Source organism: Balaenoptera borealis (assembly GCF_965194805.1).
Source record: "Balaenoptera borealis genome assembly, chromosome: 19".
NCBI lineage: Eukaryota > Metazoa > Chordata > Mammalia > Artiodactyla > Balaenopteridae > Balaenoptera > Balaenoptera borealis.
Window position 1 is genome coordinate 62241284 of NC_138878.1, and position 21878 is coordinate 62263161.

General features: G+C 52.1%; 2 protein-coding genes across 4 annotated transcripts; both read left to right on the forward strand.

Annotated features, from left to right (window-relative positions):
• The first annotated feature begins 85 nt into the window (after positions 1-85).
• RPS11 (ribosomal protein S11) lies at positions 86-2433 on the forward strand. The gene is made up of 5 exons (XM_082370389.1): positions 86-232; positions 917-1048; positions 1246-1321; positions 1651-1780; positions 2257-2433. Exons 1-5 carry the CDS (start codon positions 218-220, stop codon positions 2378-2380), a joined length of 477 nt encoding a protein of 158 aa, XP_082226515.1. The 5' UTR covers positions 86-217; the 3' UTR covers positions 2381-2433.
• A 12457-nt stretch (positions 2434-14890) lies between these two features.
• Positions 14891-21532, forward strand: FCGRT (Fc gamma receptor and transporter). Of its 3 annotated transcripts, none has more exons than XM_082370346.1 (7): positions 14891-15002; positions 15423-15509; positions 15808-16101; positions 16260-16535; positions 19695-19964; positions 20615-20731; positions 21046-21532. In XM_082370346.1, the coding sequence occupies exons 2-7, from the start codon at positions 15437-15439 to the stop codon at positions 21123-21125; spliced, it is 1110 nt and encodes a 369-aa protein (XP_082226472.1). In that variant the 5' UTR covers positions 14891-15002; positions 15423-15436; the 3' UTR covers positions 21126-21532. The 3 variants fall into 3 exon arrangements, with proteins under 3 accessions (XP_082226472.1, XP_082226473.1, XP_082226474.1); XM_082370347.1 differs by having other exon boundaries at positions 15850-16101; XM_082370348.1 differs by lacking the exons at positions 14891-15002; positions 20615-20731 and having other exon boundaries at positions 15327-15509.
• The last annotated feature ends 346 nt before the right edge of the window (positions 21533-21878 follow it).

Below are 21878 nucleotides of genomic sequence, written 5' to 3' on the forward strand. Positions count from 1 at the left end.
TCTTCCCGCCCCTCTGCCATGAACGTCATGGCAGGGTCCGTGCGGTCTCCGAATCGCGTACTTGGGTAGGGCAGTCCGTCAATCAGAGTCTCGCCAAGGCTCCGCCTCAAACCGTGTTACCCTGCCCCGCTTTCGTCACTTCCTCTTTAGTTTCTGTGCAATCGATAAGGAAACCCGGACGCCGCCGCGGCTTTCCTTTTTTCAGGCGGCCGGGAAGATGGCTGACATTCAGGTTCGGGCTCGGGACTGACGCAGACCTAGCGGGGCCCGGGCTTCAGGGGCGTGTCCTGGAGAGCGGGACTCTACGCCCCAGTTTGGGGGTTAATTCTGGGCGTCCTCGATTTCCCAGGGAAATTCGGGCAGAGGGCGCGTGTCCTGGCGTTAATCTCGATTGGCGCCTCCTAAATCTTAGGAGCTCCGCATTTAGGGTGTAATTAAGGCTGAAGCTTTTTAGGAGTTATCTTTTTAAAACCCAAGGTTTACAGAGTGTTTTTCTGGAGGCCTTAGGCTGTAGGGTTAATCCTGTGAGAACTGAGTCCTAAGGGCTACTCCAGGGAACCCATCGTTTTGGTATTTAATTTTGGAGCCATATGTAATTAATAAGGAGTGACTCCTGGGTGGGTATCTTTGTGTCTTGGAGAATAATTCTTGCTGAAGGGTGTCCAGGGTGTTAGAGGGATGATTCTGTATCTGAGTTTTAAGGGGTGAATTGTGCAGGCGGTGGAAGGTGCTTTAGACCGTAAATACCGACGTAACCCCGGGTTTAGAGTTGAGTCTGGGTTAGAGGTAAATTTGGGTGAGTGCAGCGTTTGGGGAGTTAAATACTGCAGAGGATGGGATCTGGGGGGTTTGTGAAGCTTTCCAGACCAGGTTGCTGCCTGCTGCAAGCTTACCAGCTTTCATCTCATCCCTGTAGACTGAGCGTGCGTACCAAAAGCAACCGACTATCTTCCAAAATAAGAAGAGGGTCCTGCTTGGAGAAACTGGCAAGGAGAAGCTCCCGCGATACTACAAGAACATTGGTCTGGGCTTCAAGACACCGAAGGAGGTATGGGGATCCTCAGAAGAAAGAAGGAGATCCCTGTTTCCCTGCACGTGTGCCCAAACTGAGTTGCCCTATCCACATCTGAGTGGCTGTTACTGGGGCTGCTGGGAGTTGTAGTTTTGTGTCTACAGGGAGGCCACACCCCTTGTTCTTTTCAGGAACTACCATTCGGGGCTTGCTAATCCTCCTTATTCCTTCAGGCCATCGAGGGCACCTACATTGACAAGAAATGCCCTTTTACTGGTAATGTCTCCATCCGAGGGCGAATCCTGTCTGGTAAGTGAGGACCTCTGGGGGCTTGGGTTCAGATTCCCGGGTCTGAGGGAGGAGGGGCTGGGGACACTGTGACCCCAGGGTCCTGGGTGAGGAAGGGGTTGGCAGACTCCTGGTTATGGGGGGCACTGGCAGATGATGTTTGTTATTTTCACGATGGTCTTCAGATGCCCACCCCGGGCACTGCTGAGAAAGCAGTTGGCACAGCTGATGCCAGGAGCAGGGCTTCTTGGGAACCCTGCTCAGCGGCCCCTGATTCCCAGCATGCCCTGGGCTGCCCATGGCTCCCTTCCCTATGGGGCCTGACCCGGGATCTGCCCCTTCTCCCGCAGGTGTGGTGACCAAAATGAAGATGCAGAGGACCATTGTCATCCGCCGAGACTACCTGCACTACATCCGAAAGTACAACCGCTTCGAGAAGCGCCACAAGAACATGTCTGTGCACCTTTCCCCCTGCTTCAGGTGAGCACGGTGGCCCCAGGTAGCCCCGGTGAGCCGCCCTCCCAGGCAGAGAGGAGGGGGTGGGCTGCACAAGAGCCTGGGTGACTTGGGACGTGCCTTGGCCGTTAACAGGACGCCCTGGCTGCCGGGTGAAGGTCGTCACCTGTTGGGGGCGGGGACGGTTTGTGAGGGGACCCTGTATCACCATCTTTGGGAGCCTCCCGTTCTCTGCAAAATGGAGATGCTAGTTGGAGGTCTTCTGTCCTGGAAGGGTCGGAGCATCCTCTGCATGGTATTGAGCTTGGCGCCTTTCATAGTTAGCGCTCAATAAATAACGACAGGGCGGCATGCAGTGCAAATGGACCTGGAAATAGCGGCTTGGTTGGGGTTTGGAGGAGCCAGAGGTGACAGGCCTCCGCCTGGAGACAGTGAGAAAGGTGCCATTAGGGCCTGCTTGGGGCAGAGTCCCTCTGATGTGGCGCTGCTCACCCCCACAGGGACGTCCAGATTGGTGACATTGTCACAGTGGGCGAGTGCCGGCCCCTGAGCAAGACGGTGCGCTTCAACGTGCTCAAGGTCACCAAGGCTGCCGGCACCAAGAAGCAGTTCCAGAAGTTCTGAGACCAGACCCCTGCCCACTGCCCCAAACAAAATAAAAGTTACTTCCCCAGTCACGGGCCAGGTTCCGTATCCATGCCCTTATCAGAGGGAGGGGGTGTCCCTGGGAATTAAGTGGGGTTGATGTGAAAGGGGGGGCTGTTTTTCATCCTCTGGGGGCGTAAGGATGGGGACCAAATCCTGCCTCCTGCCCTCTCGTCTCTGGGTGAAGACAACCTGTACCACGATGCTGCCCCTCTCTGGTCTTTTGGTCCTCGTCAGCTTTTGGTGTCGGAGTACACAATGCCTTCTACTTGGTGTTGAGCTCCCCCTGCAAGTCTCTGGGGAGGAAGTGAGGGAGGGTGGAGGTTCCTGGGTTCTCTAGACTCTGGGCCCTTTCTGGCCTCCGAGGGGAGGGTAAGGAAGAAGTAGTGGCCCTCTGGGCTTTGCTGGGGGTCGGCATGTGTTGGGTGGGCTTGAGGAGTACGCAGCTGCGTGGTTCGGAACTATGAGGGCCTTGACTTCAACCTGGGACTGTGTACCCTGACGGAAGGAGTGGGGCAGGGAAGCAAGGCACCCACCTTCCCCCTGTATGCTGCACCGTCGCCTCCTAAGTGGACACCATGCCCATTTGCAGATGAGCAAACTCATCTGAGGGGGCACGTTCTCTGCCTGGGGTCCCAAGGAGTAGCTGAGCTCCACGTGTCAGATGATGGACACTTTCTTTGCCTAAGAATGCAAGTAAGGAAATTGGCCTTGAAGTTAAGTCGCTTAGTAAGGACAGCCAGCAGTGCGGGGGGGCTGCAGGCTGCTCAGAAATGGATAGGAAGTCCGTAGAGGTGGGACTGATCTGTGACAGACCAAGTGGGGTGGCCTTGGGTGAGGAGAGAAATTGGAGATGAGGAGAAAGGGGACAGAGCCAGGCAAATGAAGGGGAAGAGATTGCTGACAGGGCCGGACATGGTGACCTTGACTGTCAGGGAAAAAACCTGGGAGATGGAGAGAGCTTAACAGTTGGTAATGGCAGGAGGGCTTTCTGTTAGAAGCAGAGAAAAATGGGGAAAGGAAGAGGGAACTTGAGTGTCAGATACAGAGATCAGGAGAGAGATTTGAGACAGAGCCCTCAGCTGAACACCGAACAGGGACGGAGACCACAGCCCAGGGACAGACTCAGATTCCAGAGACAGATGGGCCTGGAGAACAAGACAAAGAGGCACGCGTGGGGTGGGTGGCAGGTGCGGACGGAATGAGAAACACCACAGAGAGGGACCCAGGGACTTCGGGATCTGAAGCAGAGACCCTCACCAGAGCCACAGCCGGGCAGAGACGGAGGCACAGACAGAAGGGAGGTGCCGGAGTCGCCCCGCTGCCTTCACCCCTCGGGGCCTGGCGCTGCTGGGGTCCCCAGGTCCCTGCCCCCCATGCCTGTACCAGGGACTGAGGCACACACTGGTACAAGGGTTGGGAGACAGGGCCGTGAGGAGAGAGGAGCCGCCGCTGCTGCCTCCCAGGACTTGGCCTGTGGACCGGCCCAGGGGCTCCTTTTTACCCAGGCCTGGCAAGGGCGGGGGTTCCTGCCAGAGGAAGCGGGGCCGCGTCAAAGAGGGCAGGAAGGGGCAGGGACGGGTCAGAGGGGGGCACCGCCCTGAGGTTCAGCCTGCACGCCTGCCCCACCCAGTGCTGGAGGGATGGAGACCCTGAGGAGGGGGACTGGGACCCGGGGGGCGGGAGCAGAGACCCAGCGGGGGATCTGAGGCCACTCAAGGAGCCCCCACCCACAGGTGTTTCCGTTTGGGGTGGGGCCGCTGTGTTTACAAAAACAACAACCCGGCTCCCCTGCTTCCTCCCTGCGCGGTGGGTTCCTGGGCGTCTCCTCCGCACCCCATCTCAGGCTACCTAGTGTCGGGTGCAGCCCGTGTGCCTGGGGGCACACCCGACAGGCCTCCTCGTGGGTCAGCTCACAAGCTCCCAGGAGAAGCCTCCCAGGGCTGAACCAGTACTCTGGCCTGATGAGTGGGAGAGCGCTTTACCTGCCTTTCTTAGAGACCTGTGACAGCTAGAGATTCGACTCCTAGGCCCAGGTCACAGCCTCAGAGCTTCCCCTCTGCCTACCTGCCTGCCCCCATCCTCACTGCCTGCACCCCTGACTTGCTCCCTCTGAGCCTTTGCACTGGCTCTGTGCCCTCTGCCCCTCGGAACCTCTAACCCCAGGCTTCCACCTGGCTCCCTCCCTCATCCCTTAATCTCTAATTCTCACCGACCTCTTTCCACTTGGGAGAACCTCCAACCCTCCCAATCTCCCTTCCCTGCTTGAATGTCTTACATAGACAGGAAAACGCGTTTATGGCATATTTGTTGTACAAATCCTGTAAGATACTGCACGTTTATTTGTTTACCTGTTGACCCCTGGAATACAAACTCCCAAGAAGACACGGAATCTCTGCAGCCTCAGCGCCTGGAACAAATTGTAGGTGCTCCAAACATGTTTAGTTGAGTGAATTTATTTATTTGTTTGTGTATTTTTGGCTGCACCATTCCTTGACCAGGGATCAAACCCAGGCCTTTGACAGTGAGAGCGCGGAGTTCTAGCCACTGGACCGCCAGGGAATTCCCTGAGTGAGTCCATTTAAAGTTAAATCCTCACATTCTCACAGGCCAGGCTTGACCCCTAGTGTTACCCGAAAACTGGGTTCACCTCTGGGTGGGTGTCGAGCCAAAAGACACAACCAAGCCAAACATCAGGAGAACAAAGGATTTATTACCTGCAGCAAGTAAGGAGAACACTGGGGATCTTTCCCAAAGCAGTGTCTCCCCAACAGCAAAACTGGGGAAGTTTTAAGCTAAGGGGACATGCATATTCATGAGGGGGCTGGAGCAGAGAATTCAGCACAGAATTGGGGCAAAGGTCGCCAGAGTCCAAGCTTTAGTTGATTGAAGTCAGGAGGGTCAACATTTTTCTGTCCTTCACCTGGCTGGGGGCCTTAGTTCCTGAAGAGCTCAAAAACTGTATCAGATTGTTCTGTACATCCCTTGAGGAGGAATTAGGACTCTATTTTATTGTTGAACTATTGTTTCTTGACTGCTTTTCCTTTTCCCTTTGTTCGCTAACTTCCCTTAAGATCAAGGATTACTGAGACCTGTTCAAGGGCAAGCACTGCAGCCAGGCTTAGATCACAAAACGGCTTAAGCCAAAATGGCTTCTCTTATGTCAAGAAAGCCATTCCTGGTTCTTTTTCTCTGGGGACCCCCTAACCTATCTGTTTACACTAGGTCTCAAGGCATGGAGTAACCGGAAGCAGTGAACATGCTCAGAAACCTCCAAATGTAAGCATTAAGCCTGCAGGCTCTGTTCCAGATTCTAGCCCTGCTGTCATTAGCTGCGTGACCTTGGGACCTTGGGCGTGACTCCCCCCAGGAACCACAGAGCTTCAGTTTCCTAATCTGTAAAATCTTGCCTTCCTGCCCCATTGGGAGGATGAAATATGCTCACCTGTGTTGTTGGCGGTAGAACTAGTTCCAGTAAGTGATACTTCTTAGGGAACTGATTATGTCGCATTCCTGAGCCTGTTGTTAGAACAAAGCCCAGTGATGTTTTGGTGCAGCAGGCCCTGAGTCCCCTTGGGCAGGCCCAAAGACAAGAGTCTTTGGCAGGTGGCCCCAGAGGTATTAAATGGTTGTGGAACCCTGGGTCTACTATAGCAAATCCTAGTGGTTTGTCATGGGATCTTGAGATTATTTTAGCATGCTTCTAGAATATTCTATCGCATGCCTCTTATAGGAGGCCCCAGTGGCCATTTTGCAGGGAAATTAGCTCCAAGCACAGTTTCATAGCAGGGTCCTGGCTTATGATGACAGCGGGTGTCAGGCCTGTTACATGAAAACAGGGCAGATATTGGTTATATCATAATGTATCATGGCCTCACATCTGTCACAGCAGACTGCAGGAATGTTCTACTGTAGCCAGACTGGCGAGCGTCATTGCAGCCCCCTGCGGTATTACAGCAGGATGTAGTAATAATGGATTATAGTGGGGCCTCAGGGTCTTGTAGCAGGTTCTGTTGGTGGTTGCGATACCCAGGTTATATGAGAGCCGGCGCGTGGGTATTATGTGTGCAGCGGGCACCAGGATTCATTTAACGGGCCCTGAGGTCTGTGAGTGGAGTCTAGGGAAAGGGGATCAGAGCAGGTGCGTATGTTTGAGCAGCCCTCCTGCTATATTTTAACACTGCCCTGAGCCCATCATGGGAAAACCCTGGGGTCTCACATTATAGGAAGTCCCAGCTCCCAAACCCACGGATTGTTTCAGGGGTGAGTATAGATTCTGCTAGAACATTCTAACAGGATACCAAGGCCGTTCTAGAAAAGTTTTAGGGACACATTAAGCCAGCCCAGGGTCATTCATTATTGGCATCATTCATTCTGCTAATGTTTCCTGTGCTGGCCCCTGGAGATGCAAGAGTGAGCAAGACAGATCCAGGGCCTGGTGTCTGCGAGCCTACCATCTAGTGCACCCCTGGGGACATTAACAGCATCCTGAGGTGGGGGAGCAGTATGGGGAACAGGTTATTACTATGCTCTACTATGTGCCTTGTGCCAAACCTTTGAGTCATTAAAGCTTCTCTACCGAAGTAGGTATGATTATTATCCCATTTCACAGATAAAGAAAACGAGGCTCAGAGAGGCCCACCTGGAAGAGGCAGGATTTGGTTTTGAACTCAGGTGTGATTGCTTCCTGGGGTCAGTAGGGGGCACTACAGTGCAGGTGCAGAGAGGAGGGGCGGATGTTAAGGTGGTGATTCAGGGAGAAAGCTCGGAGCTGCCAGGGGCAGTCCCCAGGGACCAAGGCGGCTTCATGGGTGAGCGCTCCACGCTGTCCAAGCAGTTGTTCCGAAGGGACCCGCACTTGGTTCGTTTTGAAGTTGGAACAAAGGGCCCCACGTTTTCATTTAGCATTGGGCCCTGCACATTAGTAATTGTCCTGCTGGGGCTTTCTATTGCTTTGTGATGGGCCCCTGAGGACATGATAGTAGGCCCCCAGGGGATCTAAAGGGCATAGGCAGAGGGACTTCCCTGGTGGTCCAGTGGTTAGGACTCGGCGCTTTCACTGCCGTGGCCCGGGTTCAACCCCTGGTCAGGGAACTAAGATCCTTCAAGCTGCACGGTGCGCGCCACACCCCCCAAAAGAAAAAGGGGGGGGGCATAGGCAGGGATCATTAGAGCATAGGACCCTGGGGATAAGACAGGAGACAGCCAACAGATGCTGTAAATGGTCCCTGAAGACATAGCAGGACCCCAGGATACTTAGCAGGGATTCCCAGTGGGTATTAAGGGACCTTGAGGGCTTTTTCTTTTGTAGCAGGAAAGAGGGACATTATGGGGAATGTTCAGGCCGACCTCTGAGAGGCCTCTTGGCTAAACCCTGAGGCCATTCTAACAAGAGGGAGAGAAGATCAGAATGGGGACTTTACAGCAGGGTCACGGGAGGGCACCTTCCATGACGTTGACCGTGGTAGGCTGGATAATGATCCCTCAAAGATGTCTGTGCCCTAATCCTCCAAAACCTGTGATTATGTGACCTTGTATAATAAAAGGGACTTTGCAGATGTGATTAAATTCAGGATGCGGAGATGATCTTGGATTATCCAGGTGGGACCAATGTCATCACAAGGGTCCTTATAAGAGGGAGGCGGAGGATCAGAGTCAGAGAGATGTAAGGAGGAACACCGAAGTCAGAGAGGAGAGAAGGTGCTGGCTTTGAAAATAGAGGAAGGAGCCATAAGCCAAGGAATGCAGGCAGCCTCTAGCAGCTGGAAAAGGCAAAGAAATGGATTCTTCCCTGGAGTCTCCAGAAGGAATAGTCTTGCGGACCCATTTTAGGTGTCTGACCTCCAGAACTGTAAGAATATGTTTGTGTTATTTTAAGCCACTAAGTCTGTGGTGATTGGTTACAGCAGCCATAGGACACTAATACAGCATTCTAGACCCATTGTGGACGGCCGCTGATGCAGGATCCCAGGGCGCATGGATAAAAGCCTGTGGGAGTTTTCCCAGAGCTCCATAGAACACAGAATAGCAGGCCCTTGGTATGTTTTAGCAGGACCCTAAAGACTTCCTGGTGGGAATTCCCTGGCGGTCCAGTGGTTAGGACTCCAAGCTTCCACTGCAGGGGGCATGGGTTCAATCCCTGGTCGGGGAACTAAGATCTCGCGTGCCGCGCAGCGTGGCCCCAAAAAACACACTTCATGGTAAGGCTAGAGGCATTCTAATAGGGTCCTGGCAGGGCCCCTAGGGCTTAGAGAGGACACCCCAAGTTCATTTTGGTGACCCTCAAGGCCACATGAGGGAAGACTGGACATATTTTAGCAGGATCCAGGGAACCTTCTGAGCACGCAGGGGGAGTACTGCAGGATCCTGGGGACATGTTAACAGGAACCAAAGGACTTTTTGGCAGGACGGGTAGATTAGGGGTCCTGAGAAGTGTTGAAGTGACACCAATGGGACATTGTAGTAGGACTGAGGACACCTAGAGGAGCTACCCAGGGATGGGTAAAGCAGGAGCTGCAGAGGGATGTGAGCATTATAGATGGACCTAGGACCACTGGGAAGGCCCCGAGGGGCAATGTACTTGGGTCCTGGGAGCATAGTGGCAGGAACCCAAGGGCTTGTCATCAGGGCTCTGGTGGCATTATTTTAGGGTCCTAGGCAATAGAGGAGAATCCTGCGGGCTGTGTGAACCATTAGAGTAGGACTCAGGGTATCAAAAGGGGATACACACAGCGTGTAGCAGGACCTGAGGGCCCTTTTTTTTTCTTTTAAACTATTTTTAACTTTTTATTTTATTTTAAATTTTATTTATTTATTTATTTACTTTTGGCTGCGTTGGGTCTTCGTTGCTGCGCACAGGCTTTCTCTAGTTGTGCTGAGCGGGGGCTACTCTCACTGCGGTGGCTTCTCTTGTTGCAGAGCACGGGCTCAGTAATTGTGGCTTGCGGGCTCTATAGCGCAGGCTCAGTAGCTGTGGCGCACGGGCTTAGTTGCTCCGCGGCATGTAGGATCTTCCCGGACCAGGGCTCGAACCCGTGTCGCCTGCATCGGCAGGCAGATTCTTAACCACTGCGCCACCAGGGAAGTCCTATTTTTTTTTTTTTTAAAGGCACAGGCGTAGCTGTGCTATTTTATTTTATTTTTTAAACTTATTTATTTATTTATTTATTTTTGGCTGCATTGGGTCTTCATTGCTGCACGCAGGCTTTCTCTAGTTGTGGTGAGCAGGGGCTACTCCTTGTTATGGTGCACAGGCTTCTCATTGCGGTGGCTTCTCTTGTTGCGGAGCACAGGCTATAGGCGCGTGGGCTTCAGTAGTTGTGGCACGCGGGCTTCAGTAGTTGTGGCTCACGGGCTCTAGAGCACAGGCTCAGTAGCTGTGGTGAAGGGGCTTAGTTGTTCCGCGGCATGTGGGATCTTCCCGGCCTAGGGCTCGAACCCGTGTCCCTTGCATTAGTAGACAGATTCTTAACCACTGCGCCACCAGGGAAGCCCCTATTTTTTTATTTTTAGGTCGCACCAGGCAGCTTGCGGGATTCCCCAACCAGGGATCCACCCCGGGCCCATGGCAGTGAAAGCGCAGAGTCCTAACCACTGGACCACCAGGGAATTCCCTGAGGGTCCTTTTTTTAGTGGGGTCTCAGGATGAGGGAGCAGCAATCTAGCTGTATGAGGGACCACGACAGCAAGTTCCTGGGAAATGCGGAAAGTTTCTTGCCTGGTAGGGATGTTATAGAATGTTCTAGAGAGTCTGTCTAATTGTTTCTATTTTTCTTTTTCTTTTTTTTGGCTGCATTGGGTCTTTGTTGCTGTGCGTGGACTTTCTCTAGTTGCGGAGAGGGGGGCTACTCTTCGTTGAGGTGCACAAGCTTCTCATTGTGGTGGCTTCTCTTGTTGCGGAGCACGGGCTCTATGTGTGCGGGCTTCAGTAGTTGTGGCACGTGGGCTCAGTAGTTGTGGCCCACGGGCTTAGTTGCTCCACGGCATGTGGGATCTTCCCAGACCAGGGACGGAACCCGTGTCCCCTGCATTGGCAGGCGGATTCTTTTTTTTTTTTTTAATTAATTTATTTATTTATTTATTTCTGGCTGTGTTGGGTCCTCGCTTCTGCGCGAGGGCTTTCGCTAGTTGTGGTAAGCGGGGTGCCACTCTTCATCGCGGTGCGTGGGCCTCTCACCATCGCGGCCTCTCTTGTTGCGGAGCACAGGCTCCAGACGCGCAGGCTCAGCAGTTGTGGCTCACGGGCCTAGCCGCTCCGCAGCATGTGGGATCTTCCCAGACCAGGGCTCGAACCCGTGTCCCCCACATTAGCAGGCAGATTCTCAACCACTGCGCCACCAGGGAAGCCCTGCAGGCGGATTCTTAACCACTGTGCCACCAGGGAAGTCCCTGTTTCTATTTTTCTATCTGTCTGTCTATCTGTCTACCTGCCTACCTACCTATTTGTCCATCTGTTTTGTCCGTCTGTCTCTGTTTTTCTATCATTCATCTGTCCGTCGGTCTGTCTGTCTGCCTGACTGCCTGCCTACCAACTTATCTGCCTATTTTTCTATCTATCATCTATCTACCTACTTACCTACCTACCTATCTATCCATCTCTCTGTGTCTGTCTGTCTATCTGTCTTTCATGGGGAGGTTCTGGATAGGGCAGGGCCTGGTGAGAGACAGTAATAGAGAGAACCCAGGAGTGGGCCTGGGGAGCCCCGCTTAGCTTTCCGACAGAACCTGAAGGATTCACTCAGGCTCGGCAGCGGGGAGTGAGCTTGGGGCTGAGGGCACTTTGTGGCAATTTCAGAGTGGGTCACAGTAGTTGTTCTGCGAGGGCTCAGGACTGATTTAGCAGGATTCAGGGATGGCATGGCCAGCTCCGTGGGATGTTGGTGTAGCCTCCTGAAGACTCCATCACTGGGTCTCAGGATACTATCTGGGACCCAAGGAGCTTGGGGGTGGGAACCTGAGATTTTCAGAGACCCAGGGGCATGGTAGTGGCCTCTGGTGATGGTCCAGGAGAACTCCAGGGACACCAGCGTTAAAACTAGTTATGTCCATCAACAGAGGAATGGTTAAAGAAGATGTGGTACATACATACAATGGAATATTACACAGCCATTAAAAAGAATGAAATAATGCCAAATGCAGCAACATGGATGGACCTAGAGATTGTCATACTGAGTGAAGTAAGTGAGACAGAGAAAGAGAAATATGGTATGATATCTCTTACAGGCAGAATCTAAAGAGAAATGATGCAAGTGAACTTATTTACAAAACAGAAACAGACTCACAGACTTAGGTTACCAGGGGGGAAGGGACAGTTAGGGAGTGTGGGATTGAAATGTACACACTGCTTTATTTAAAATGGATAACCAGGGACTTCCCTGGTGGCGAAGTGGTTAAGAATCTGCCTGCCAATGCAGGAGACACGGGTTCAATCCCTGGTCCAGGAAGATCCCACATGCCGCGGAGCAACTAAGCCCATGTGCCGCAACTACTGAAGCCCGTGCACCTAGAGCCCATGCTCCGTAACAAGAGAAGCCACTGAAGTGAGAAGCCCGCGCACCACAAGTAAGAGTAGCTCCCACTCGAAGCAACTAGAGAAAGCCTGTGTACAGCAACAAAGAACCAAAGCAGCCATAAATAAATAAATAAATAAATAAATAAATAAATAAAAATAAATAAAATGGATAACCAACAAGGACCTACTGTATAACACAGGGAACTCTGCTCAATATTATGTAACAACCTAAATGGGAAAAGAATTTGAAAAAGAATAGACACGTATATGTATAACTGAATCATTTTGCTGTACACCTGAAACTACCACAACATTGTTAATCAACTATACTTCAATATAAAATAAAAAGCTAGGGACTTCCCTGGTGGTCCAGTGGGTAAGACTCGGCGCTCCCAATGCAGGGGGCCAGGGTTCGATCCCTGGTCGGGGAACTAGATCCCACCTGCCTCAACCAAGACCCAGTGCAGCCTAAATAAATATAAATAAATACATAAAATAAAAGTTAGAAATCAAATCACAAAGCTAAACAAAACAAAACCAAAAACAACTAGTTATTACAGCAGAGCTGTGCCAGGTGTGATGGGCAGTGGAGCAGCGTGCTGGCATAGCTGTGGGATCGTGAGGCCATTAATGGGCCAACAGGCCTCAGAGTGGGGCTAGAGGAACATCACATTAGGGCTCAGAGAGCATTTAGATGAGTTCTGGGGCATCTTTTTTTGTTCGTTTGTTTTGGGTTTTGGGGTTTTTTTTTGGCCACGCCCCGCAGCATGTGGGATACTAGTTACCCGAACAGGGATCAAACCCGCGCCCCCTGCATTGGAAGCACAGAGTCTTGACCACTGGACCGCCAGGGAAGTCCCTGGGGCATCTTAAGGTAGGACATAAGTGGGACCCCAGTGTGATGGTTTTTAAGCTTCAAGGAAAAGTATACCAGGGTCCTGGGGGACATTGTCACAGACACTGACCACTTTTTATCAGGGTCCAAGGAACATCAGAGTAGGGTCCTGAGGGCCTTTAAAATGAGAGCACAGGGGCTGGAATGGTGCTCCGGAGACATAGCTGGATCCCAAGGGACGTAGAGGGGACGGCTGGGCATGGCAAATTCCCCAAGGTATTTTAGGACTCATGGGACATGAAAGTGGGATCCTTCCGGGCGGCATCAGGATGGATCTTAGTGGATATTCTAGCAGGACCCAGGGAGAGTAATGAAAATGAACAGAGGTCCCTCACTTAGTTGAACATAGATTTACCATCTGTCATCGTTAAACACATGTGTCAACTTGGCTGGGCCACAGTGCCCGAATGTTTGGTCCAACATTACTCTGGATGTTTCTGTGAGGGTGTTTGGGGATGAGATTTACAAAGAAATCAGCGGACTCTGAGTAAAGCCGACCACCCTTCAAAATGTGGGTGGGCCTCATCCAATCAGTTGAAGGTGGAAAACTCACCTCCCCCACCCGCCAAGCAAAGGGGAACTCTGAGAGCAGACTGCCTTTGGATTTCATCTGCAAGATGAACTCTTCTTGGTTTTCCAGAATGCCTGCCTTTAGACTTGAAATGTAACTCTTTCCAGAGTCCCCAGCCTGCCGGCCATCCCCATCAGATTTTGAACTCACCAAGTCTCCACAATCACGTGCGCCAATTCCTTATACCAAGTCTCTTTCTATATATATATATATATATCCTGTTGATTCTGTTCCTCCAGAAAACCCTGACTAATACATCATATGACCTAGCAAGTCCACTCCTGGGTATATACCCAAAAGAATTGAATACAGCTATGCAAAAACAAAACAAAACAAAAAACTTGTACACAAATGTTCACAGCAGCATTATTCACAATAGCCAAAAAGTGGAAACAACCTAAATGCCCATCAGTTGATGAATGAATAAATGAAATGTGGTCAGTCCCTACAATAGAATACTATCCACCTGATGAACTGGGAGATTGGGATTGACATATATACACTAATATATATAAAATAGATAACTAATAACCTGCTGTATAAAAAATAAATTAAATTAAATTAAAAAAAAAAGAATACTATCCACCCATAAGAAGGAACGAAGTCCTGATACAGGCTACCATATGGATAAATCTTGAAAACAATATGCTGGGGAATTCACTGGCTGTCCAGTGGTTAGGGCTCCGTGCTTTCACTGAGATCTTCCACAAGCCGTGCAGCGTGACCAAAAACAAACAAACAAACAAAAACAGTATGCTAAATGAAAGAAGCCAGACACAAAATGCCACAATATTATAGGATTCCATTAATCTGAAACGTCCAGAATAGGCAAAATCCATAGAGAGAGAAAGTAAATTCGTGGTTGCCAGGGGCTGAGGGGAGCAGGGGCCCCTCAACGTCTCTGGGGTCCCCTTTGGGGTGATGAAAAAGTTCTGGAACTAGATAGTGGTGATGGTTGCACAACATTGTGAATGCACTAAATGTAACCAATAGTAACTCCTTTGTTTTGTGCACTTTACCACAGTAAAACAAATGAATGGGAGCATTATAGCAGGAGTGTGGGCTGCCGGTGGGCGGTTGGAGGGTGCCCCGAAGCTTGACACAGTATACTGGGTGTGTGCGTTATTAAGGTCATATCAGAAGATACTAAAGAACGGCAGGCGCACTTTAAGGGGCCCTTGGGGGAGGGTTTGGAAGGAGGAAGTGTGGAAGTATCTGGAGGACTTTTATCACAGCAGGAGCTAGTGACGGGCGTTGGGGGTGGTGGGGACAGACAACGACGTAAGAAGGGGACGCACACAGACCTCCCAGTTTGGGACTCCGATAATGTTGATTCCCAACTTTGTCATGAATTTGCTGGGTGGCTGACACCCTCAAGATAAGGAAATAAGGGAGCAACAGAGAGGAAAAAAAAAAAAAAAAAGACAAAAGTTTCTAGAGAGAGGCAGAGACCAACACTCAGACAGGCTGGGCCCAGGGCCCGGGGTGTGCCCTGCAGCTGGGGGGCGGGGTTGGATATTCCTGGAGTCGAGGAGCCGTCTCCGGACAGGATGTGAGAGAGGAACTGGGGTCTCTAGTCACGGGAGCCAGCTGGGGCCGCAGGAGGGAAGGGATCGTGGCTGCCGTGAGCAGAGCTGGGGCCCAAGACCGAGGGTGGAGAGGGCCGGGCGCCCGGACTCCAGGGTCTCAGGGAGGAGGGAGCCGGGGATCTGGACTTTGGGGTTTGAGGGAGGAGGGGCGCGGAGGGTGGGGGGGGCCGGGACCCGCGGGTCTGAGGGAGGAGGAGGAGGAGGCGGGGCCGAACTCCGAGCAAGGAATCTCAGCCTATCCAGGCTCTGTAACTAATTAACCAGCTCGGAGCCAAGTAAGGGATGAAAGTTCATCGAGGAGGAGGGCCTTGTTGTCATCCTCCGGGATCGAACCCCTCCACCCGCAGTCGCAGGCGCGCGGGGTGGCCGAGGGGAGCCGAGCGGGAGCTGGGGCAGGGAGGGAGGGCGGGGCGGGGTGGGGGTCCGGAGGAGTCACGCGCCCCCTCCCGCCCCAGGTCTCCCATTCAGGATGCGGGTCCGCCGGCCTCAGCCCTGGGGGCTCGGTCTGCTGCTCGTCCTCCTGCCTGGGACGTTGAGTGCAGGTGAGGGGGCTCCGGGGGGCGCCGGGGCTGCCGCGGACGAGGGAGGTGCCGCCCGCCGGGAAAAGAGCAAAGGAAGCGAAATCCGAGGTCCCACTCGAGCCGGGCACTTCCTTCTTTGCCTCATTTCACTTCGTTTCTCACGATCTCCTCCCTCTGGCGGTGTGTCTGGGAAACACCTGTCCCCTTCTTACGGGGTCTCTGTCCCTCTCTCTGGGTCTGGCCCCCCTCTCAGGTTCCGGCCCCTCTATCTGCGGTGGGGTCTTTTCTCTCTCGGGGTGTCTGTCCTGCTCCCATCTAGGTACCCCGGCCCATCTGCTCTCTTCACCTGTGTCTCCGGCAGAGAGCCATCGCTCCCTCCTGTACCACTTCACCGCCGTGTCCGCCCCTGCCTCGGGGACTCCTGCCTTCTGGGTATCGGGCTGGCTGGGTCCACAGCAGTACCTGAGCTACAATAACCTGCGGGCTGAGGCTGAGCCCTACGGCGCTTGGGTCTGGGAAAGCCAGGTGTCCTGGTATTGGGAGAAAGAGACCACAGACCTGAGGAACAAGGAGAAGCTCTTCCTCGAAGCTCTCCAAGTTTTAGGGGAAGGAGGTGAGACTGGAACTCCTGAGTCTGAGGATGGAGGGTGCTGGGGCCTGGATCCTGGGTCTGAGGGAGGAGGGGCTGGGGGCCTGGATCCTGGGTCTGAGGGAGGAGGGGACCAAGGCCCCTGCTCCTGGGCCCTGCTCATCTGTGTTTGGGCATCCCAGGTCCCTACACCCTGCAGGGCCTGTTGGGCTGCGAGTTGGGCCCTGACAATGTCTCGGTGCCTGTGGCCAAGTTTGCCCTGAATGGCGAGGAGTTCATGATATTTGACCCCAAGATGGGCACCTGGGATGGGGACTGGCCTGAGTCCCAGACCATCGGTATCAAGTGGACGCAGCAGCCCGAGGCAGTCAACAAGGAGAAGACCTTCCTGCTCTACTCCTGCCCCCACCGGCTGCTGGGGCATCTGGAGAGGGGCCGAGGCAACCTGGAGTGGAAGGGTGAGCGACCCCGCTGGGAGTCCTGACGCCCACGGACCCCTTCCTCCCCACAGCCCTGCCCCGCCCCGAGGCCTCATCCTCTTCCCCAGCCTCTCCTCCCCAGCCTCCAGGCTTCCAGTCTACCCCGCTTTCCTGCAGTCATGTCCCAGAGGGTCTTTGTCCATCCCAAGCTGCCCCTGCCCCTCTCCTGCACGCGGCCCTCCTGTGGCTCCTAGAGCCCTCGGGACACAGCTCAGGCCCCTCAGCCGGGCATTGAGACCCCACGTGGCATGGCCTCTGTCTCTCTCCTCAGCCTCACATCTCTCCATCTGCTCCACTCAGCCAGACGGAATCACCCAGAGCCCCTTAAGCTCACATCAGGCCTCCCAGTTCTTCACCTTTGCCAGTTGCACTGGTGTCAGATGCCACCGGTGTCAGGTTCCACTCTGGCCCATGAGGCTTTCACTTGCTTCTTTTGGACGCTCACAAGATCTTGTGTGACCTCTGTTCCACATAGCATATGTCACTCTGAGCTATAATTACACACACGGCTGGGGAATTTAAGGGCTGCAGTTAGAGCTCTTTTGTCCTCAGCCTCCCCCACAGTGCAATTCCTACTTCCATCTCGGCCCTCAATATAGACAGTCCTCCACCTAGCAGTCAGAAGAATGTTTTAAAAACATAAATGAACTCCCATCACACCAGTGCTTAAAACTGTCCCGTAGATCCCCACTAGTCTTAGACTAAAATCCAGACTCTGCTCCAAGGCCTGCAAGCTCCTCATGGTCTGGCTGCCTTCCACCACTGTAATTTCACAATGCCCCCAACGACAGTGGCCTTCTCCCTTTCCTCCAATATGTCAGGTTCTTTCCTTCCTCAGGGCCTTTGCACCTGCTGTTCCCTCTGCTTTTGATTCTCTTCCTTGGGATCCAACCATGACTGGGTCCTTCTCATGCTTGAGGTTTGACCTTGGATGTCAGCTCTTCAGCAGGGCCCTCCCTGACCACCCTGGCTAAGGTGTGCCATCCCACCCCCATTATTATCTCTCATGCCACTGTTTTGTCCATTCATTCATTATAGCATATTTCTTTTTTTGTTTTGTTTTGTTTTTTATTGAGGTGTGACTTACTTACCTAAAGTACATGGCTCAGTTAATTTTTTAACTTTTTTTAAAAAAAATTATTTATTTATTTGGCTGTGCTGGGTCTTAGTTGTGGCACGTGGGATCTTTAGTTGCGGCATGCGGGACCTAGTTCCCTGACCAGGGATCAAACCCGGGCCCCCTGCATTGGGAGCATGGAGTCTTAACCACTGGACCACCAGGGAAGTCCCCTCAATTAATTAATTAATTTTTTTTTTTTGGCCGTGCCTGTGGGATCCTATTTCCCCAACCAGGTATCGAACCCGTGCTGGACGGCAAAGGAAGTCCCTCTCTTCTTTTCTTTCTTTTTTTTTTTGTTTAGTCTCTCTTCTAGTCCACTGAGCTATTGGACTGAAATTCAGCCAGTACCTCACTCTCTTGATTAATGTAGCTTTATAAAAAGTTTTGATATCTAGCAATTAAGTTCTTCAGTTTTATTGCCTTGGTTATTCTGTGTCATTTGCATCTCTATATACATTTCTGCTTGTCAATTTCTGCCAAAAATTCTGTTGGGATTTCGATAGTGATTGAATTGTATCTATAGATTAGTTTGGGGAGAATTGACATCTTAACAATATTAAGTTTTCGAATCCATGAATACAGTATATCCCTGTACTTGTTTAGATATCCTTTAATTTCTCTCAGTAATATTTTGTAGTTTTCAGTGTAGAGGTCTTACACCCCTTTGGTTAGATTCTTTTTCCCTAAGTATTAGACATTTTTTGATGCTTCTGTAAATGGTAATTCTAAAAATTTCATTTTCTTATAGTTTGTAGTTAGTTTACAGAAATACTATTGATTTATAGAAATACTATTGAGTTTTATATATTTTCCTTGTATTCAGAAACTTTGCTGAATTCACTTACTGCTATTAATTTTTCCTAGATTCTTTCGGATCATGTCATGCTTGACATGTTTTACTTATTTTCTTTTCTAGTTTTAGTAACTTTTATTTCTTTTTCTTATCTTAGGATCCCCAGTACAATGTTGAATAGAGTGGTGATAATGAACATCTTGTAGTCTCAAACTCATAGGGAAAGCATTCAGCGTTTTACTATTAGGTATTATGTTAGTTATAGATTTTTTTGTTGGATGCCCTTTGACGAATTAAGAAAGTTTCCTCCAACTCCTAGTTTGCTAAGAGTTTTTTTTCTTTCAATTTTTTTGTTTAAAAAAGTTTATTTATTTATTTGTTTTTATTTTTGGCTGTGTTGGGTCTTCGTTGCTGTGCGCGGGCTTTCTCTAGTTGCGGTGAGCTGGGGCTACTCTTCGTTGTGGTGCGTGGGCTTCTCATTGCGGTGGCTTCTCTTGTTGCAGAGCACGGGCTCTAGGTGCGCGGGCTTCAGTAGTTGCAACACGCGGGCTCAGTAGTTGAGGCACACGGTCCCAAGAGCGGGCAGGCTCAGTAGTTGTGGCTCGCAGGCTCTAGAATGCAGGCTCAGTAGTTGTGGCACATGGGCTTAGTTGCCCCGTGGCATGCGGGATCTTCCCGGACCAGGGATCAAACCCATGTCTCCTGCATTGGCAGGTGGATTCTTAACCACTGCGCCACCAGGGAAGTCCCTCTCTTACTATCTTTTGAATGACTGTTGGGTCTGTCTTATTTTCCCTCATCACACTTTCGTAAACCCTTTCCCTTTTATTTGCATGTACACAAATATTCGTCTCTCTCCCCTCATTAGAACACAAGCTCCGTGAGTACAGGGACTTTTGTCTGTCTTGTTCACTGCTGTGTCCCCAGTGCCTAGAAGAGTGCCTGGCACATCACACGGTGGAGGCACAGTATGTGTCATGGTAGGAAGGACTGGGTGACAGACGGATACCCTCGTGGCAGACAGGTTGGGTCTCTGTACCCCTGGGAAGGCCCTTCCCCCTTTACCATTATATTCTCTAGGCTCAGGAGGTCACAGGGCACGTGGTGGGGCCTGCTGGGTAGAGTGGAAGGAATGGAGTCCTCTCTATGTCCCTCTCCAACCCTGGGCCTGGCCTTGGGGGTTCATGGGCCTGGGGCTTAGGCCTGTCCGCCTCTTTGTCTGCAGAGCCACCCTCCATGCGCCTGAAGGCCCGACCGGGCAGCCCTGGCTTTTCTGTGCTCACCTGCAGTGCCTTCTCCTTCTACCCACCCGAGCTGCAGCTGCGATTCGTACGGAATGGGATGGCAGCTGGCTCTGGTGAGGGTGACATTGGCCCCAACGGTGATGGCTCCTTCCACGCCTGGTCATCGCTAACAGTCAAGAGTGGCGACGAGCACCACTACTGCTGCGTGGTGCAGCACGCAGGGCTGGCCCAGCCCCTCACTGTGGAGCTGGGTGAGGTCCCGCTGGGGAAAGATGCGCTGCCTACTTCTGGTTGCCTTTTCTCCCTCTACTGCAGCAATCCTTCCTGAGTCTGACCACCTTCCACTGCTGCCCGTTCTCCTTGAATCTGACTGCTTTCTGCCCCACCACTGCCACTTCTTCCAAAGCCTGACAGCCTTTTGTCCTGTGTTGCTTGCCTCCCCAAGTCTGAGTGCCTTTCATCCTGCTGCTGCTGGCCTCATTGAGTCGGGCCACCCGTTAACCACTATGGAAAGTCCTCCCTAAGACTGACCACCTTCCGTCCTGCTGCTGCTAGTCTTCATGGAGTCTGACCATTCGTTGCCTGCTGCTGCCAGCCCTCTATGGGTCTGATGTTCCGCTGCTGTGTGCCCACCCCTCCTCTCCAATCTGGAACACCACCCACCCTGCTGCTACAGGTCTCTTGACCAGAGTGACTGAGACCCCTCTTGCTATGGCTGGTTCTTACCTACAACCTGGGGGCTTTCTAGACCTAGAGCACCATGTGAGTGGCCTTTCCACTCCCCCAAGACTTGGTGCTGGAATCTCTGAGCTTGGGAGGGACTGAGAACCCCCAGTCCCCCGTCCTGACTCGGATGTGCTGGAGGGTCCATTAAATATATCACAACATTCTCTGGCTGCAGAATCACCAGCCAAGTCCTCGGTGCCAGTGGTTGGAATCGTCATCGGCTTCTTACTGCTCATGACAGTGGCTGCAGGAGGAGCTCTTCTGTGGAGGAGGATGAGGAAGGGGCTGCCAGGTGTGGGACAGGAAGAGGGAAGTGCCTCAGAGAGAGGGACAGAGATGCCAAAAAAGAGGGAGACACATTCCTGGGGGGGACAGAGGTCTAGACAGAGAGGGACAGAGACCCAGAGAGTGGTGGGGACAGAAAACTGGAGGGGTGAAACAGAGACTCAGAGCGTATAGAAACCCACAGGGTAGGACAGAGACTGAGAAAGACACACACACACACACACACACACACACACACACACACACACACACACACGTGGGGGAGGGGAAGTCAGAGACCCAGAGGATTTCAAAGATTCTCCCCCTTCCCTCTTTCCTCAGCCCCTTGGATCTCTTTCCGTGGGGACGACGTAGGGGCCCTCCTACCCACTCCTGGCCTGTCCAAGGAAGCTGAATCTTAGGATATAAATGCATTCCCAGCGACTGCCGATCGTCCCCCATCCTGGCTGCTACCAGCTAATGTAGTCAGGTCCTTTTCATGCTGTGAGACCTCCTGGAATCCTCGTATTTCTGAGCCTCCAGAAGGAGCCCGATGTCCTCCCTCTGGATTTCTCCTCCTGTGGCCTGCCTCAGTTTCCCCTCCTGATATATATGGCTCCCTTCCACCTCCACATATAACATGGGTTTGGGCCCGAATCATTGTGTTCTCATCGTTTCAACTTTTTAGGGAATTGTGGGGGGAATAAATGGTGTAAGCCTTGGACTTCAAATCTCTCCTGAGGCTAACTTGTTGCCATGGTGGAATCTACCAATTTTATATACCAAGTCATATATTTTTAATTAATAAATTTCACAAATATTTACTGGATGTTTGTGCCCGGCATTTTGAGGAATTCTTGGCTGGAGTCTGACCTGACTCTTGGTGGAGCGGAAGAGTTAGTCCCTCCTTGAGGGAAAGGAAAGCCTCCTCAGGCTTCTTGGTTCCCTTCCTTCCTAAAACTTGCGGACAAAGGGAAAGAGATAAAAATACACCTCCCGTGAGGCTTTGGAGCTAGAACAACTGCAGGTGGTCGGGCACGGCGCCCCGACGCCTGCCGGGAGTTGTAGTTCCCCCGGCCGTGTCACTCCGGTGTTGCCCACCCCGCCTGTCCTGGGAAAGGGACGGGCCGAACCTCAAGGGGCTGCGCTTTCCTTTGTGGACGTGGCGAGGGGCG